The 17,563-nt window shown below is 45.2% G+C and overlaps 1 protein-coding gene across 1 annotated transcript; it reads left to right on the forward strand.

The window, feature by feature from the left end:
- Positions 1-6,540: 6,540 nt before the first annotated feature.
- On the forward strand, positions 6,541-15,488 carry KIAA1024 (KIAA1024 ortholog). Its single transcript, XM_009868828.1, has 3 exons — positions 6,541-8,886; positions 10,369-10,623; positions 14,533-15,488. Exons 1-3 carry the CDS (start codon positions 6,589-6,591, stop codon positions 14,728-14,730), a joined length of 2,751 nt encoding a protein of 916 aa, XP_009867130.1. The 5' UTR covers positions 6,541-6,588; the 3' UTR covers positions 14,731-15,488.
- The last annotated feature ends 2,075 nt before the right edge of the window (positions 15,489-17,563 follow it).

Here is a 17,563-nt window from a genome sequence, read left to right on the forward strand (position 1 = left end):
TACGGATGTGCAAGGGGGTTGGCTGCAAAAAGGGAGGCCGGGGGACAAGCGCCCTCCGCTCCCCAGGGATGCGCTGGGGACCGGGGGTGCTGTGGAGGGGGCTTCAGCAAGGGGTGCCCCCCCGCCGCGTTTGGGGTGGGTGGAGAAAGTGCAATTAAAAGATCTCCCAGCCCCTGTGGTTCCCATCAGGTGTCCCAGGGTCCCACCTCTTCATCAGGCTCCCTGGAAAATGGGAGACTCAAAAATCTTGAAACTCCATCGGTGACTTTGGCAGCTCCACTTCAGTCCCGCTCAGCTGGATCTGCCCGTGGGCACCTGGAAGGGAGCAAGGTGGTGACTCCGGCCTGGGCTCCAGGGCCCCCAAACCCCAGGCAGGGAGCCTGGAGGGATGGGGAGCACCCGAGATGGGGACTGGGGGTGCTAGACCTACCCGGGTGAGGAAGCTGGTCTGTGCAGAGTCAGGTCCGGGCAGCAGTGGGATTGTCAGAGGTCTGCCATGCAAAAATCCAGGTTGTCCACCGATGAAATGAATTGCTCATGTGTAACTCAATTAGACCTTTTTGTGTCCGTCTGTCAGTGTTTTCAACAGTGTCTCCTAATGCAAAAATTTTTTTGGAAAAATGTGATTTGGGTGTGCTCTAATAATATATTGAGAGGACAGTATTTATGTATGTTTCTATGGGTCAATAGTTGACAAAGAATAACCAGGAGCATATGATGCAGTAATAATTCAAGTAATCTATTGCACAGTTTTAGAGTGATTCTTTGCACTTTTCTGGATCATATAGGTACCTTAACCTGGATTGCATAACTGAACAATGGAAATAATTAGCCGAATGTTATTGTGCAAGAAAAATCAATGGCAACCCTTGTTTGACTTGAGCCCTGACATGACCGTGAGGGCACGCTGCCTTCATCCATAAGTTCCCTGTGAATTTACGTGCTGGGAACCTTTAAAAACTGCTGAATTCTGGGGGGTGGTGGTGTGCTGAAGTGTTGTGCAGAGTCCTTTTACAGCAGAGCCAGCCTGTTAATGAGCTGGGTTTGTAAAGTGTGATTTTCCAAGGCTTGCTCACACAAGGTAAGAGCCAGAAACCAGCAACTTCTTCTAGCACTAGTCCCCACCGAACCCCCGCAGTGAACCAGGGATGAGGTGAGCGGTGGGGTGCCCGGAAGGGCACAAATCTTGTGTGGTTCCTGTGCAGAACAGCGTTGAGCTGCTGGCGAGAGCGGGTGCAGAAGCCCTGTGAGCTCCCAGGCTGCAGGCATTCGTCCCCTTCGGCTCTGGAGGAATGAATAAAAAGCACACCAGCGAGACAGGGAGCCAGTGCTCGTATTCCACCTGCCCCGGAGCCCACCCTGCTCCTGTATGGCAGAGGGGACAGCCTGTGTCGGGCTGTTGGGGAGGACTTTTCTATGAAAGGTGGAGAGGAACAATTGCCATTGTGTGGGGCTCCAAAGTGCGCTTTTTAGTTTCCTTTTTTTTTAATGATCTGTAGAAGGCAGGGGGTGGAGGAATAAGCTGTGTGGAAACGGGCATTGTTTCTCCGAGTGCCGGCTCCCATGTGTGTGTTCGCGGTGGAAGCCAGACAGGGCTCGAGATGCCCATTCGTTCGTCAGGAATTTCTTAACATTTTGTCAGAGAAAATGGATCTGTGAGTACAAGAGAAAACAGAAATTGAATTCCGTCTCGATGCGTTATGTTTCTTGCTAGGCGTGTGTTGCTTGCCTTGTTTTATAGTATCTTGCGTTTGGATGACAGGCTGAAAGATTTATGAGCTCAAGTTAATAGTAAACCAGCACATCACAGGCTTTATATTAGTGTTCGCCTGCGCTGAAGTAGCTGGCTCTTTCTGGGGGAATTTATGCAGGGATTGCTCGCTCTGCCTGTCCTCGCTGTAATGGTGTTATAGGGTGGCCCACTAGTCACCATAGGGGGGAAGGAAAACAAGGATGTTGTTTCCCTCTTGCCTGGCAAATCAAAGGGAGAGGGGAAATGATGACTCCAGCAACCACATCTATGTAGTAGCTGCACCTGCTGTGGATATCAGGAAATGAGGAGAACAAATGTCAGAGGCACAAAGAACAGGGAAGGAAATGAAGTAGGAAATAACAGAGGAAGATAACATGGTCTGTCTGCTGGTGGCCACAGTTCAGGCTTGTGCAAGGCACCTTGCAGCTGCGCAGGGAAGTCGGGTGGTGGGACTTTTTCTTTAAATCTGTGCTGAGATTTATCTGCCGTGCGTGCTGCCCTCAGCCCATGCAGTGAAGCTGAAGGTGCTCAGTGGGAAAGCAACCAGGGTGAGTGGGGAGCAGTGCTGATTTCATGAATTCCTGTGGATGGTCAATTTATAGAGTAGTTAGGAGATGAGGGCACCCCCCTGTCCCAGTGCTACTTTGGGAGATAATGAGGAGGAAAATTGCATTTTGGCTTTTCTGTGGGGAAGCAAGCTGTGTGAAAGAGTCCGCAGGTTCCCCTGGTGTGGAGGACCACACAGGAGAGGTCTTATGGAAGCTTGGTTCCTAAAGACACCAGAAAACAGAACAATGTATTTCCTTTGTGCAGCAGAAAGCACCGCTTCCAACCACTAAGGTTGGAAGTTATAATAATAATAATAATATTCTTGGTCTTCTCCTCCAGAGGCTGAGATGGTGGGTTAATGGTAAGATGAGAGCTCAGTTCATTGCTCTTGGTGCAGGGCAAGAACACATTGATTTGTGGTAAGCCTGGAGCTCATCTTGCGTGCAGGGAGAGTCAGACCCCATCGACTGACTGTGCAATATGATGCTGTGCAAGTCCATAATGGGATATAATTGTTCTGTTAGAGCAGCCAATGTCGAATCTTAAGAAGCTGTATCAAAGCGACCCTCTCAACATTAAGATAACAAAATCATTAAAGATGAAATGTTAAGCGGCTCCTTTGGTCAGGGACTGTCCTGATGAAGATCAATAAGCTAGATCCTGTCCCTCTGTCTGGTTAGCTCCGTGTCACTGAAGACCAGTTTGGGGGTGCTTTGGTGGGTGCGTGTGGCTGCTGATAGTGGAGGTAAGGCACGAAGACAGTGGTAGAATTGAGGCCATGCAAGGAGGCCCTGTGCTGCTGCTTTTGCAGTGGGTGCTTTCATTTGCTTTGCTGCTTTTGACTGGTTCGTGACCCCGTACCCTCTTTAAAAGGCCTTCCTGTGCTTATTTTGGAGCTTTGCGTTTATGTGCCTTGTCCAGTTCTATTCTGGTCCTGCTTTGAGAGATGATGAATGAACGTGGACATAACAGCTGAGACAGTGCACGGCCGAGTGCTTGGCACCTGGCATGTGGCAACTCCCAGGGTGGCTTGCCAAGAGGCACCTGTCTGCGTCGCAGGCTGTTGGGAGGCTTGACAAGGGACAGAGGAACTTAGTGTGCCACTAAAAATCTTTGACACTGCTTTTTTACATCCCTGCCCAGGAAACAAGATTTCAGGGCCCTTACATATTATCCTTATGGGATAATACACCCTATTCTTCACAGCTTGAATTTGTTGTGTGCTCCACTAGCACCATTTCTGATGCACCCATTTGTGTGCCCAGGCTGAAGCCCAAAGGTACCTTTCACACAAATGCGCTCACACCAGAAAGCTGTTTGTGAATGGCCAAGGGGTGAAGTGGAAATTATTCCAAGCTAGCTTACTTTTCCTCAAGGCCTACATCTGATTTTGCAACCTGCCTTTTCAATTCCCACCTCCCATAGCTGAGCCTCAGTTGAGCGACTTGGCTGAATTCCCACCTCAGCAGGCTCAGCTCTCTCCTGGTCACCCTTGTCTTAAAACCTCTGTCAACACCCTGTCCTCTCACTGCTTTACAGCTGACCACAGGATCCCAGACTGAGCTAAACCAGGTCTGGACAGCTCTGCTTGGGTATGGATTGGAGTCCCCAAACCAAGGCTCCTTCTCAGTGCTAAATAAAAGAAATGTGAGATTTGGGGGTATACAGCGTTTCCACTGAATTTACTGAACCAGTCAGCACTCGGCACCTTTAAAAACCAGACTGAACCTAAGTTTTATTACCTTCATAGCATTTAGAAACCTGGAATGAAGTTAAAACCTCTGGTGGGAGCTAAAAATTCCGAGAAACTGTACCTAGGATATCTTCAGTAGGATGAGAGTAAAGACAGGAAGGTAGGGAACGAAATGGGTTGACAATTCTAAGAAATTTGTTATTGCAAACTGGTCACTTGTGTATTTTAGCAGGAGCGTGAGTGGGGAGAAAGCAGGGCACTGGCAGGTGCGTGCAGGCAATGTAGCCTGTATATGAGGCTGTGAAAACGTGTATTCAGGTGAGGGTTTTGTAAGAAGCTGTGAAGTTAGAAATGGGAGGAGATAGTTGCTTTTGCTGGTATTCAGCCTGGAGGTGACAAAAAGACAGATTTCCACTCTTGCCCCAAATGACAGATTTGTAACATGTGGAAAAATGACTTTCCATGCCAGTCCCATGGCAGTTGGGAAAGTGTCTGAACCCCACATATGAAGTTTGCTCTGGGAGGGCTTGGTGACTCTCGTGGCAGGTAGGATGGTTTGGACCTAGCTTGGGAGCTTCATTGTCTAATGGTAACGTGTCAGAGAAATACAAAGGCAGGCTGTTAAAGAGGTTATGCCTCTGAGCACACTCTGTTGATAAAGAGAAAAGGGATACAAGCAAGCATCCTCCTCCAGCTTTTAGCATTACTTTTTGGAGCCAAGCACTGAACAATATAACATGTTTTGCTCTTTTGTCAGTTTGCAGACAAGTCATGCTGCTGTGCATAACACAGGAGCTTTAAAAGCAAACATGTAGCAGTGGTGTTGGAAAATCCCCGTAGCCTTTGGTTTCTGAAAGTAGTTTTTACAATCGCAGGAATACGTTTACGTCAACTTGTGATCATATGCAGTAGAAAGATGCCACTTAAATAAAAAGCCAAGTCTGTTTGGAGACTTGTTTCATATTCTTATGGGCAACCTGGTGGTTTTCTTTTTTCTCTCTGGAAGATGCTTTGGCCGTGTTTGCTTCTGACACTGATAGTGATCACCAGTGTGTAATGTCAGGGTGAGATGAAAGGCTACAAGAAAGCGAACAGGAGCCCTGTATTCCTGGAGTCATGCTCAGGAGTCCTGAAGCTTTTGGCTGGGAGGTGTCTTTTTAGATGAGTAGTAAGTGACCTTGCAAGCCTGGCTTTTGTACTTCGCCATTTGAGTGAGTATTGTGCACTTGATGCAGATGAAGAGACTCGTTCCAGGGGTCATCTGAGGGTGGGAATGAATGGGGGAAGATACCATATCTTGTTGGGGAAGGGAAAAATATTTTTGTCATCTCTATCGGTAAGAATAACAAAGTGACCCAAAACAGGAATTGGCAGGCTGCATCATCCCGTGCTCCGTCTCTCCTAGTAGCCAACAGCAGACACCGACAAGGATATTCACAGCAGGCAGATGAAGAATAATCTGCCCCCCGTCAACATCCTTTCCTAATCCATCACAGCTAGAGGCTGGTCTCAACTCTGAAAGCACAGGGGTTTATACCCTACCCAAGATATTTGCTAGCGTTAGCTCTGCTTGTTCGAGCTATTCTTGTTATCCACATAAATGTGCAGCCTTTGCTGTCCACCTCTGCCCTGTCATTTCGGGCTGGTGAATGGAGCTGCACTCCACGGGTTTCTCTGGGAACACAGCACTAAAGAGGATGTTCTCTGTCCTTGATATTTCTCAGTCTTCAAATCCACCCTGGTTGGCAGCCAGCCCTCTAGCATCTGCTGGATTGGTTTCAAGATTCAGTGGGATTTTTTTTTTATTATTGTTGTTTAACTCTTTCTGCTCTTTTCTAAATTTTGCACTTTATAGCTGAAATGGGGCTCATACAAATTTTTCACATGGGTCCAGCCAGCTTTTTTATTCCTGAATCATAAACTTAGGAAGAGGTATTTCCGGAAAAAGTGCCGTGGTATTTAGAGGAGACAATTCAGAGTAGAGGAGAAAATAGTGCTTTAAAATGAGCAAGATGGTAATTATGTGCTCAGCTAACTTCTCAAAACATGTCAGAAGTTTATTGTCAGATAATCTTCCTGAGAGCTATTTGCAGTCAGATATGAAAACAGCTGGGATTGTCACGATGTGGTAGATCATCTCTGGTTAGGCTAGGGCTAAAATTATTGCTAAACAATTTGATGTGTCTGTACTTTCAACCTCTCACAAGCTGGTAAGATATTCTGTGAAAGCCCCATAGCAAGCAGGCTGGGATTGTGTGTCTGCCACTAGTTCAGCCCTTCTAAACTTCTGCTGTTTATTCACTTGCTTGCTTTAGTAGATATTGTCATAAATGAGCCTCTTTGGATGAAACACAGATTCCATTTAAGTATTGATTTCTTTGATGCTAGGATTGCAGCCTGGAGTTCGGAAACCTGAGGATGGGTTATACAAGCAAGCCCTCGACTGCGTGGCTAAAATCAGGTCCCATGTGTGGCTGCTTTACAAGGTCCTAAATATTATCCGCGGGTGACTTACCATCTCTTTTGTTTGCTGTTGTGTTGCTGTAGAAGTGGAACGCGGATTGCAGGCTAAACAGCAAAATACGCTTAAGCCATGGAGTCCAGCCAGGAATCCTCGCTCTTCCTGGTGAAGATCTTGGAGGAGCTGGACACGAAGCAGAACACTGTTTCTTACCAGGACCTCTGCAAGTCCCTGTGTGCGAGGTTCGATTTATCCCAGTTGGCCAAGCTCAGAAGTGTGCTGTTCTACACGGCTTGCCTGGATCCTAATTTCCCGGCGACTTTGTTCAAAGACAAAATGAGATGCACTGTAAACAATCAGCAATCAAAGAAAATCATGGTGGCAGCAGATATAGTAACAATATTCAACCTCATACAAATGAATGGGGGAGCGGCCAAGGAGAAGCTTCCAGTTGCAAGGCAGAAAGTGAAGAAGAAGGAGTCCTTCGAGTCCTGTAGGTCTGACACGGAAATCTGCAATGTGGCAGACTGCGTGCCCAACTGTGAGCTGAACGACCAGGAGTTTAACCGGGGCTTTCCAGTCAGGAGGTCTTCAAAGTGCAGAAAGATGGACTGCAAAGACTGCCAACAGTTTGTCCCCTCGTCAGAACCCAACTTCTTACTGGGTGTTAATAAGGAGATGAAGGGCCGGGCTGCCTCTCTGGACAGGCTGCAGGCGCTGGCGTCCTACTCCATCGCCACATCTCCACCATGCGAGATGCAGAGTACGTACTTCCCCATGAACATTGAAAATGAATCTATTTCAGACCAGGACTCCTTGCCTATAAGTGCAGGCATAAAAGAAACTTTCATTGCGAATGACGAGCCATTTGTGATGCAGTCGTGCGTCCAGAAAAGAAATATATTCAAAGAAGATTTTCATAATCTGATTACAATATCTCCCAACTTAATACCATCCAACAAAAAGCCAGAAGATGGACACAGAGAGCCTCAGAACAGGAAAGAAAGCTCTAAGCAGGCTTTCTTCAACCACAGCTTTGAAATGCCATACAGCAGCCAGTACTTGAATCCAGTTTATTCTCCTATACCAGACAAAAGACGAGTGAAGCATGAAAGTTTAGATGATCTTCAAGCTTCAACGTATTTTGGCCCAACTACTATTCTCGGGCCTCAGGACACCAAAAAGTGGACTGGAAAGCCAATGAAGCAAACTGCCTGGCCAGCTAAAAGCTGGAGTTTAAATACTGAGGAGGTACCTGACTTTGAACGATCTTTTTTTAACAGGAAGCAATCTGAAGAGAAGCTGCGATACCAGAGTTCGAACAACCCTTCTCCAAGCTTCTCTTCAGCTGACAGGCATCAGTCCTACCTAAACGCGAAGGATCAGCAACCAATTATGCAGGCGAACTATGCCGTGAAACCAAATGGGCATAAAGCCAAGGAAATGCCTTCCATTCTAGATGTGGAGAAACACGAGCCGGTCAAAAAGTTTAAGGATAAAAGCATTAACTGTACTTCTGTTCAAATCTTAAGCATTGACAGGACCACGAGCGTTGGGACACAAACGGAGCAGCAAGTTCTGGACCACAAGAAATGCAAGGATTTGTGTGTGGCAGGCCAAGCCAAGTACGGAGAACGGCACTCTCTTAAGCAGTCGGATGATGACTCTGAGATCGTGAGCGATGACATCAGTGACATTTTCCGTTTCTTGGATGACATGAGTATCAGTGGGTCCACGGGAGTGATGCAGTCTTCATGCTACAACAGCACTGGTTCCTTGTCTCAGGTGCATAAATCAGACTGTGAGAGCTCACCTGAGCACAATTTGACTAAAATCTCCAACGGGAATGCCTGTAACAAATTGGATAAAGTGGTCCGGGCAGATACAAGTGGCACAGATGATGAACTAAAAACCAGTGTCTGTAAATTAGTTTTGAGAATTGGTGAAATAGAGAAGAAACTGGAGTCTCTCTCAGGCGTGCGAGAGGAAATCTCCCAAGTCCTGGGGAAATTAAGCAAGTTGGATCAAAAAATTCAGCAGCCAGAGAAGGTCAGTGTACAAATAGATCTCAATTCTTTGACAAGCGACGCCGCATCAGATGAGAGTAACTCCCCGCAGATATTTCAGTGCCACAATACTCCTCACGGAGGCAAACTGGAGAATAATCCAGAATGGTGCTGTTCAGATGCCAGTGGAAGTAATAGCGAGAGTCTGCGAGTAAAAGCCTTAAAAAAAAGTTTGTTTACTAGGAGGTCATCAAGGTCGTTAACAGAGGAAAACAGTGCAACTGAATCCAAAATAGCAAGTATTTCAAATTCTCCCCGAGACTGGAGAGCTATTACTTACACCAACCAAGTTGGCATTACGGAAGAGGAGATGAAAGAGAGAGATGGAGGAGAAAATAAGGACTGGCACAGGAAATCTAAAGAGGTAATTTCAACTTTAACTCACATAATAAGCCCTTAAAAATGATCTAGTTAGGAATGTCTTCCATAGTCATTGCAAGTCTCAGGGTATGACAATACTTTCCCCTGCAGTACTATGCCTGTCTTTATTGGTATCATAATTGAGTGATTTTGTACCTATATGTTCTTGCCTGGCAGCTGCAATATGGTCAAGTTGTTCCTTAAAAGCTTTACTCTTTTGAAAAGGGAGGGGGGGTAATATGAGTGACATCTTTGGAAGATGACAGCATTCTTTATCATCAGTGGCAATATAAGGAGGACAGATAATTAATGAAAAGGGTGTGGGGAAAATTGAAATTCTCTAGTGGTTGTTTTAGAAGGGATATTTTGAAATTGCATTGTGACAGCTTTTATCACAGAAGTATGTGCGTATTTAAAAGCCAGCAAAATAGATTCATGGATTCAAATCCCTCAAGAAAAGAACCCTTGTGTGTGTGCTATGAGACACTAACTGTACTTACATTCTCAATGTCCGACTTTCATGGTCATTTAATTGAGTCTTAAGCCTCTTGCTGTGGAAATGAAGCATAGCCGTGGTCTCCTTTTGATCGGTCGGAAAAACTGCACGTTCCTTCCAAGAGCTGCCCACTGCCATCTTCACAGATTGCCTAGCTGTCGTGGCCCTCCTGGCGCTGGGCTCTGGTTGCTGCTCAGTTGAAACTGTGGGTGGTGGGGGTGGTTGTTTCTGTTTCATGGACAGTAGAAAAGGCTGGGGGTCCTTCAGCTCCCTTTTCAGTCAGGACCACGTGATGGGCATGCTGTGCCTCCTTATGATGGGGAGTGAGGGCAAAGAACCGTTGGGAAAGGAGAAGAAGAGGTCTGACGGAATTAAGTGCAGTTGGGTGAACAAGAAAGCATAACCTATGGGCTATGAGCAGGTTGCAGAAGGAAAGGAGGTTACCCTTCGTAAGCCCAGCCCTTGGCTTTTCTGTACATTAATCTGCCCAGGATGAAATGCAGACTCTAAGAGTCTCTTCCTCACCCCTGCAGTAGACCTTGGCTGACACTAGATAGGTACCGTGGGTGGTGCGATGTCAATGGGGTGCTACCTGGGGGCTTCCCTCAAGACTTCTTCATCTTAAGAGTTGGTCTAGAAACAGAAATCTAGAAACCTGGATAGGGCTCTTAGCTCTTACCTTTTCCAGATCAGGTAGGCTTTTCTGGACATCAGGGCCATTTTCAGAATAGTTTGTAAAGAGCGCAAAACCTAAATTTCCTCTGCTGCATCAGCTTTGTGTTCGTGTTATGATGGAGTTGTGTCTGTAAAATACCTCTTTTGGTCTGGTTGTGAGGAGGTGGGCAAACAGATTAAGCCTGTAAAATAACTTTGTCCTAGCTGATACATTTTAAATTGCATGGTGATTCTGAAAGGAATATCTCTGTCCTATGTGTTTAACTCCCTCATAGTCCTGTTTCTTCTCTCCAATTCTTTTGAACCCTATTGCAGGCAGACAGGCAATATGAAATCCCACAGCCACATAGACTCTCTAAACAACCAAAAGACGCTTTCTTGATTGAGCAAGTCTTTAGCCCTCATCCCTACCCTGCATCACTCAAGTCACACATGAAGAGCAACCCGCTCTACACAGACATGAGATTGACAGAGTTGGCTGAAGTGAAACGTGCCCAGCCGTCATGGACCATAGAGGAATACACGAGGAATTCAGGGGATAAGGGCAAGATTGCAGCATTGGATCTACAAGTGAGTCCCATTTGTTTAATTTTAATGGCTTGATTGCAAATGGATGTTGCCAGAATATGCATTTAAGAAGGGATTTGGATAGCTTGGGAAGGAGTTATGCAATATTGAGCCTCTAATCTTGCTGATCCCTATCCATCCTGACCAGGAATGAAGAAGAATGTGGATGTTTCATTGCTGAATGGTGATCCTTGACAGGTTGGTGCTCCCAGCTCATTCTGTGGTGGAGAGATGTCTGCTAAGCCATCATGGTGTTAGTACTCTAAGGAGGAGTTGAGGGGTAAAGGGATGCAGAGATGAGCTGGTCCCTAACTGCTGCAAGGCAGAGTGGTGCAGGAACTGGCATTGCTCCTTTCTCTTCTACCCTTGTTCTGTCTGAATTATTCACAGAGAATTTAAGTGGTAGGGCTTTTTCTGTTTTGCTAGGAACATGAGACATAAAATACATGTCGATGATGTTCAATACCATGACTGTTTTTGATACACATCACTACTGCAGCTTTGAAGTGACTGTTGGAAACCAGAGTCACATGAAGAGCAGATCAGCTAATGGTGTGTCTTGTTTGCATTTGATTTCAGCCTGGAAGTCTGCAGGCGCTTCTGCAACAAGCAGAGCAGAGCAAGTTACTGGGAGGCAAATTGAAATTTTGGATTTAAATTTTCCCGTACTGTGGTGTATTCAATCCTGATATATAAGGGGCAGCCCAGCCCCAGGTCCGTGTGCCCACGTTGGATACCCTGTTGTGGGTATATGTGCACATACTCCAGAGCAGAGGAAGCTGCCCCAGCTAGCTGCAGGCTTGGCAGCAGTTGGGGTTCACTGACCTACAGCTCAGGGCTTCTCGTGAGCAGCCGTCTGTGAGTCTGCTTGTCTCCAGAGCTTATCCTCCAGGGAAAGGGGCATGCAGGAGCCCAAGACTTGCTGCTCCACATCAGCTCTTGGTGGCTCAGTGCCGAGGTAGCTAACCCAGCTCCAAACCTGTCAGGTTGAGCATCAGGATATGGTGAGGAGGAGTTGGATAGCTCAAGCATGAGGACTCATGTTGGATAGTTTCAAGTTAAAACAATCACCTACACAGTGCTGCAGTGCAACGCCCATGAGCGTTTGTGCAGGAATTTGTGCACAACAAATTCACCTCCTGGCTCAGCTTGTGCAAATGTCCCTGTCCTCACCAGCCCCTGCTCCTTGCTGTGATTAAAGTGCACTCAGAGAGAAACCAAGTGGCACAGGGCCACATCTGCCTCCGCTGCCTGCTGGTTTTTGGGTCTTAAAAGCTTTAGAAGGCTTACTAAATTCTTAACCCTGGTATTGCAGACTTGTAGAGTAGGAACAGGCTGAAGGAGCTGCAAAGCATCCCTTACCTGCTGCACGGAGGCAATGAGGGAGGTGATATTTGGGAGCAAAGCTCCCCTGGGAGAAGTGTTCTCCATCTGCTCCTCACAGGGCCATTTCTTTCCCTCTAAGCAGCTCTGCATGACTGTAAGCAAACCAGAGAAATCGGCTTATTGCCATCATTTATCTTTAGGATAAAGGTGATAAAACTTTACTGGTTTGATTCTCTCCCTCCAACAGGACCGTCAGAATTGCATCTACTCCACAAAGCCCATGTCTAGACTTTATAATAGAGCTTACTGACAAACTTAAAAAATAGACACAGACTAATGAGTGGTGTTTTTTTTTTTCCCAGTGATTAAGTTTATTAGAACTGAAAGTAAATACATTATGCTTTAATGAACATTCCTACGTCTGGCAATGAAATGGAAAAGGAGGCTGATTAACAGTAATGGGCCTTTTTAATAATGCATCTTCCTTCTGAAGTAGTTAAAAGGTCAATACCAAGGCAGAGAGGACCAAAACTGTAATTTCCTTGAAGCATAGCAATGGCTGTCTCTGAGGGTTTTCTACCTTTGTTTATTTAAAATGTCTTCTGAAACTTAATAAGTCTGCTGGGTTTTCCTTCAACAAAGAAATTGGCCTGACTAGTTTTGCAAAGTTTGTCCCATGTGTGGAGTCTATGTGAGATCTCGTTGCTTTTCTCTGGATGTGATGATCCACTGTGTGGAGTCTGTGTGAGATCTTTTTGCTTTTCTCTGGACGTGATGATCCACTGGGACAGATGTTGTCAGGCCATTTTCTAATGCCTTTAGAGATGAGGTTGCTGATTTTTTTTTCATAAGGCTGGAACAGCTTGTTCAGAGCCTGAGTGGCTGATGGTCTCTGTTTCAGCATACTAGTGCTATCATAGAGATCTCCCATTAAATGATCATAAAACCCTTGCTCAATTTTAATTGTTTATTTCTGGTGTAGCTATAAAATCACTTCTTAAAGTAGTTCTGTATGTAAAGCAAATGCTGCTTTCAGGCAAAACAAGGTTTCAGCCAGTAGCTCATGGCCACAAAATCTGAATTAGCCAATTAAAAGCTTACCCAAATCCCTCTCACGTCAGCTGGAGTTTCTCTGTGCAGACCCCAGCAAGCTTCGGATCAGGTCCGTTGCAAGCCCAGAAATGGTGTGTTAGGGTATTCTCACTGTAACATTTTTATGTGGAATCTCTTTCATTTTTTAAAGAAATGGCCTTTTGGAGCCCCAGACACAGGAGACAGCTTTGAGGAAAAGCTGTCATTTTTAAAAATGCTCTTTCTGCTTTATTTGTTTCTGCTGGTAAGTGCAATATAATGCCTACTGTTTTCACTCTTTTTCCCTAACGGATGAAGGGAAAAAACCAAGCAAGATAGAAATGCCAAGCATGAAGAGCTCAAATTCTAGGGAAGAGATAAACTAAATAAGAAGGGTTCAAATGGAGACACTGATAAAGTTTCCCAGGTTGCTTTTAATTTTCTGACCATTTCAGACATTCTTTACTTTCTCTTTTTTTTCTTTATTTTTTTGGTTTTGTGGAATGGGGGAGCAAAGTCCTTAATTCTTGAGCATACTTTTAAAGTCCTCTTCAACCCAGAGAGAGTCAGACATTGGCAATGAGCAGAGCATTGCCTCTGTGGAAAGGCACATTGTGCCATTTGAGTTAAACGATCTCATCCGTGGAGATGGTACCAAATCACATGCCAGGTGTCCAGTTCCCCTTCTCCTTCTGCCCCTAAAATGAGACAGCACAATGCATCAAGCTGACTTTCAGAAGATGGAGCTGGAAGGAGAGCTCAGAGATGAGGATCACTCTGTCCTGGGTGCTTACGGGGTGATTATTATAGGGACATGGTTTAGTGGTGGACCTGGCGTTGCTCGGTTAAGAGTTGGACTCAGTCATCTTGAAGGTCTGTTCTGACCTAAATAATTCTATGATTTCATGGAAACCCACTTGCAATCCTCCTCGGCGGGGTGCTGATCACCTGCTGTCTGTGATTGTGTATTCCTATGCTGGGACAAGAGGTTTGTGTCCCCAGGCGTTGCGGTTCTGCAGGGGATCTGCAATGGGACTGGGCAGTTGTACCCTGCAAGCAAGTTATGGTAGCAAAATTAGGGTTAGCTTTATAAAATGTAGAGTATGAGGAATGTATGTTAAGAACCCTTCCCATCAGCTGGGCTTTAATAATTTACAAAGCAGTAACAGACCGGTAGTTGCCGAGCTCTCTGCTGTCTAGCAGATTAAAGAGATTTTATTTAAATGCCATCCAAGATGACGAAGTTTCCGGCAAATCAGAGGTAGGTGAGGGATTTTGCAGCAGAATTATGTTGTTGCAGGAGTTTATTTTTTGCAGTATTTTGTTGCCACTTTTGTCAGCCTTATTGAACAGGGACCAGGAGTTGAAGAGATGTGGGAAGTGGCAATAACTGACTTTATCCTGACAGCAGACCCAGATGCAGTTGGGAGGCCTTCAGACACATCTGCTTTAATTATTTATTTTTTTAAATGACAGATCCCAGGCAATTAACAACCGTTCTCTTTTCATTTTCAGACTCAAGAATCTTTAAACCCAAACAACTTAGAATACTGGATGGAAGACATTTATACTCCTGGCTATGATTCCTTATTAAAACGCAAGGAAGCCGAGTTCAGAAGAGCAAAGGTTTGCAAGATAGCTGCCCTGATAGCAGCGGCAGCTTGTACGGTTATTCTGGTCATTGTAGTTCCCATTTGTACAATGAAATCCTGAACCTGTGGACTGACCCGTGACTCCCAGCCGCGTGTATCTCGAGTAGCTCATGCTGTGTTTCAGAGGTCTGATGGCAAAACGACAAGGAGTTTGCCAAGAAAGAACGTCCAGAGGATATCCTGATGAACAATGCTGTCAACATAGGCAAAACACAACTAGAGAAACAAACTAGAGAAACAACTAGAGAAACTTACTTTTTTTTTTTTTTTAAGTATATTTTAAATGACTGTGTGGTGGAGTTAATGGGAACTTGGTTCAATTTTTATGCATTTTTAGAAGTGCAATATTTTTTTTTCCTATAGAAACAGTATGATGTTTTACAGAATCAGAGACTTGATGAGAATCCAGGCAAAAGAGGAAGGTTGTCTGAGCTATGTTGCATTTGGTGGAGGTACGAGTACGTGGAGGTAGCACTGTATAGGAGGGAATGTTCTATATGCATTTATACTGGGGAGCTGGGAGAAGTCTTAAAGCTCTCTACAATGTAGAAAACTCTGAATGTATTGTATTTATTTTATAGTATTTATGTATTTCATGATTATTGTGTTGAAAGCAGACTGTGTAGCCATGAACAGAGTTCATTCCGATGTTCAGATTAAAAAGGGCTCTTTGTATTTGGTCTTGCCCTGAGACCTGCTCTATCATCGCTAAGTTCTTAGATAAGTGCAATGTGCTGCAGACCAAAAAGATTATGTTTTAAAGCAATCACAAGAGGTTTCAGTTGCTTCTGTTGAATAACATTTACATAGAGCTGGCAAACTTGCCTTGCCAAAAGGGTGTTCTTTACCTCCGCAGACAGTGAAATTGTCTCAATTTCACTCCTGCCAGCAAGCAAAGCTGGCAAATCAAAGCAACGCTCTGTTAAAGTTCTTGGAAATGTAATCTGAACAGTTGAATTTTTTTTTCCACAAAATCTTTGTGCCTTTTTTTAGACTGTAGATTAGATAGAACCATTTAATTTTGCTATTTTAAGCCCATAGCATAAATCACCGCATAATGGGTACTAATGGAAGTTCTTTTCCCGCAAGCCTTCTATACAGTTCAGAGTGCTCCTCGCACAGCCGGGCTGGTAGTTACTGGGCACTTATATTAAGGGCACAGTTTTTCAGCACTAGTGGAAGTGTGCTGTTAATGCAATGCATTTGGCATGGGGAGATCTTTTGCTTCCTTCTTGCTAATGTATGTGAGAGTGATGATTGACTCTACTGGGCAGCAAGTAGTCTGTATCCCATGGGAAACATCCATTTGATGCTTTATCCCAAATGCAAATAGCAGGTTCAAGGGAATTCTCAAGCTATGACAGAAACAACCTGCCATGGTTAGTGAAATCGAATACCCAGACAGTATTACTCTTCTGTCAAGTATAAATGAAAAAAAGTTAAAAAAAAAAATAAAATATATTTTTAGTAAATAATGTGATTTTGCTGGTCCTCTAAGGGAAAGGAGATTGTTTTAGTGAATACTCTTTATGTAGGGTAATTTCTTGTCTTCAGAAGCAGCCTCCCTACACTGTGACACAGCAGCTAGGAAAGCATCAGATGCTCATTCCTCCAGCTCTCTGGGATGTGCCACACTCGCTGTTTGTTTCTGTCTAGTTTAAAAAAAGTAGTGAGGAAAGGGTGTGTGGGAGGCAAAGGCTTTGTTGTGACTTCAGATGTGTGTCACTTCTTTCCTGCATCTGGAGAGCTGTTTATGCACTGCTTGTGTGCTGTCTTTTATTTAGGAAGAGGCAGTCCCTGGGACCATTGATCTATCAAAAATGCAAGCCTAAGCACAGGGTCGGGTGTCCCATCAGCAAATACAGGAGAAGGATAACCCTTAGACCAAAATCTGGCCCAAATCCTGAGCTAAATCCTGTAGCTTTGGCCTGTTCCTAATAATCACAAGATTATTTCTCTTTCCTCCCAGATATGCTGCAGGATGGAGTCACAGCCGGGAGGGAGCAATTCACACTGTCTATTTTAGATTATGGTATGATTCAAAGTGCCTGAGTTTAGGAGCTCAGGATCTGTACGTAGTAAATATAGACAGGTAGAGAAACCTCTGGGGATGATTTGGAGCCGCCAGCAAGATATCTAATATTAGACATGTGAATACACTCCGGAAGGCATTGCTCTGCAGTTTACCTTATGCACAGTTTAGGCTGATTGTATATGTAAAAAGAATCTGTCCTCTGTGCCTGGTAATGTCTGAAAGCCCATTTACACCCCTCCTCGGCCTGGTGATAACAAGCACAAGGAAAGAGCTGTGTGTCATTCCCCCATCTGCCAATGCTGGTGGTGACAGGACCCTCGGAGGGGCAGGGTGGGGATGGGATGGACGCTGGGCAGACCCACTGCCTTCACCGACTGCCCCTGCGCTAGCAGGAGCGGTCTGACCCTGCTGCCCGCCAGCTAAAATGAGCAGCGCTTCCTCCGCTGCATCTCAGTAATCTGATTTTAGAAAATATCTTGATATCTTATGTAGAGATGCGAGAAGGGTGCAGGAGATGTTATGAGTTAGAGGGGCAGGCTGGGACTGTGCTTGTGCTGATGCATTAGAGGAGATGTAAGGGCCCCTGTTTTGTCTGTGCAGAGATTTTATTTCTTTTGGTCTGTGCAAGACTCATCCAGCTGGCACCGGATGACTCTTTGCATTAAGAGATACCTAAAATCCTGCAAAGGGTTTGGCAAGTTATGGAACCGTGGGTGATGTGGGGCTGGCCCAACCCAAGCACTCAGCATCCCAAGCATCCATGCTGCTTCCTAATTTATCGAGGTACTTCTGCCCATCCTTACTTTGCACAAGCAGCCAGTGCCACCCACCTCCTTCGGGGTAGTGGTTTTCCTACCTG

The sequence above is a fragment of the Apaloderma vittatum genome, unplaced genomic scaffold (assembly GCF_000703405.1).
Source record: "Apaloderma vittatum isolate BGI_N311 unplaced genomic scaffold, ASM70340v1 scaffold19724, whole genome shotgun sequence".
Classification (NCBI taxonomy): Eukaryota; Metazoa; Chordata; class Aves; order Trogoniformes; family Trogonidae; genus Apaloderma; species Apaloderma vittatum.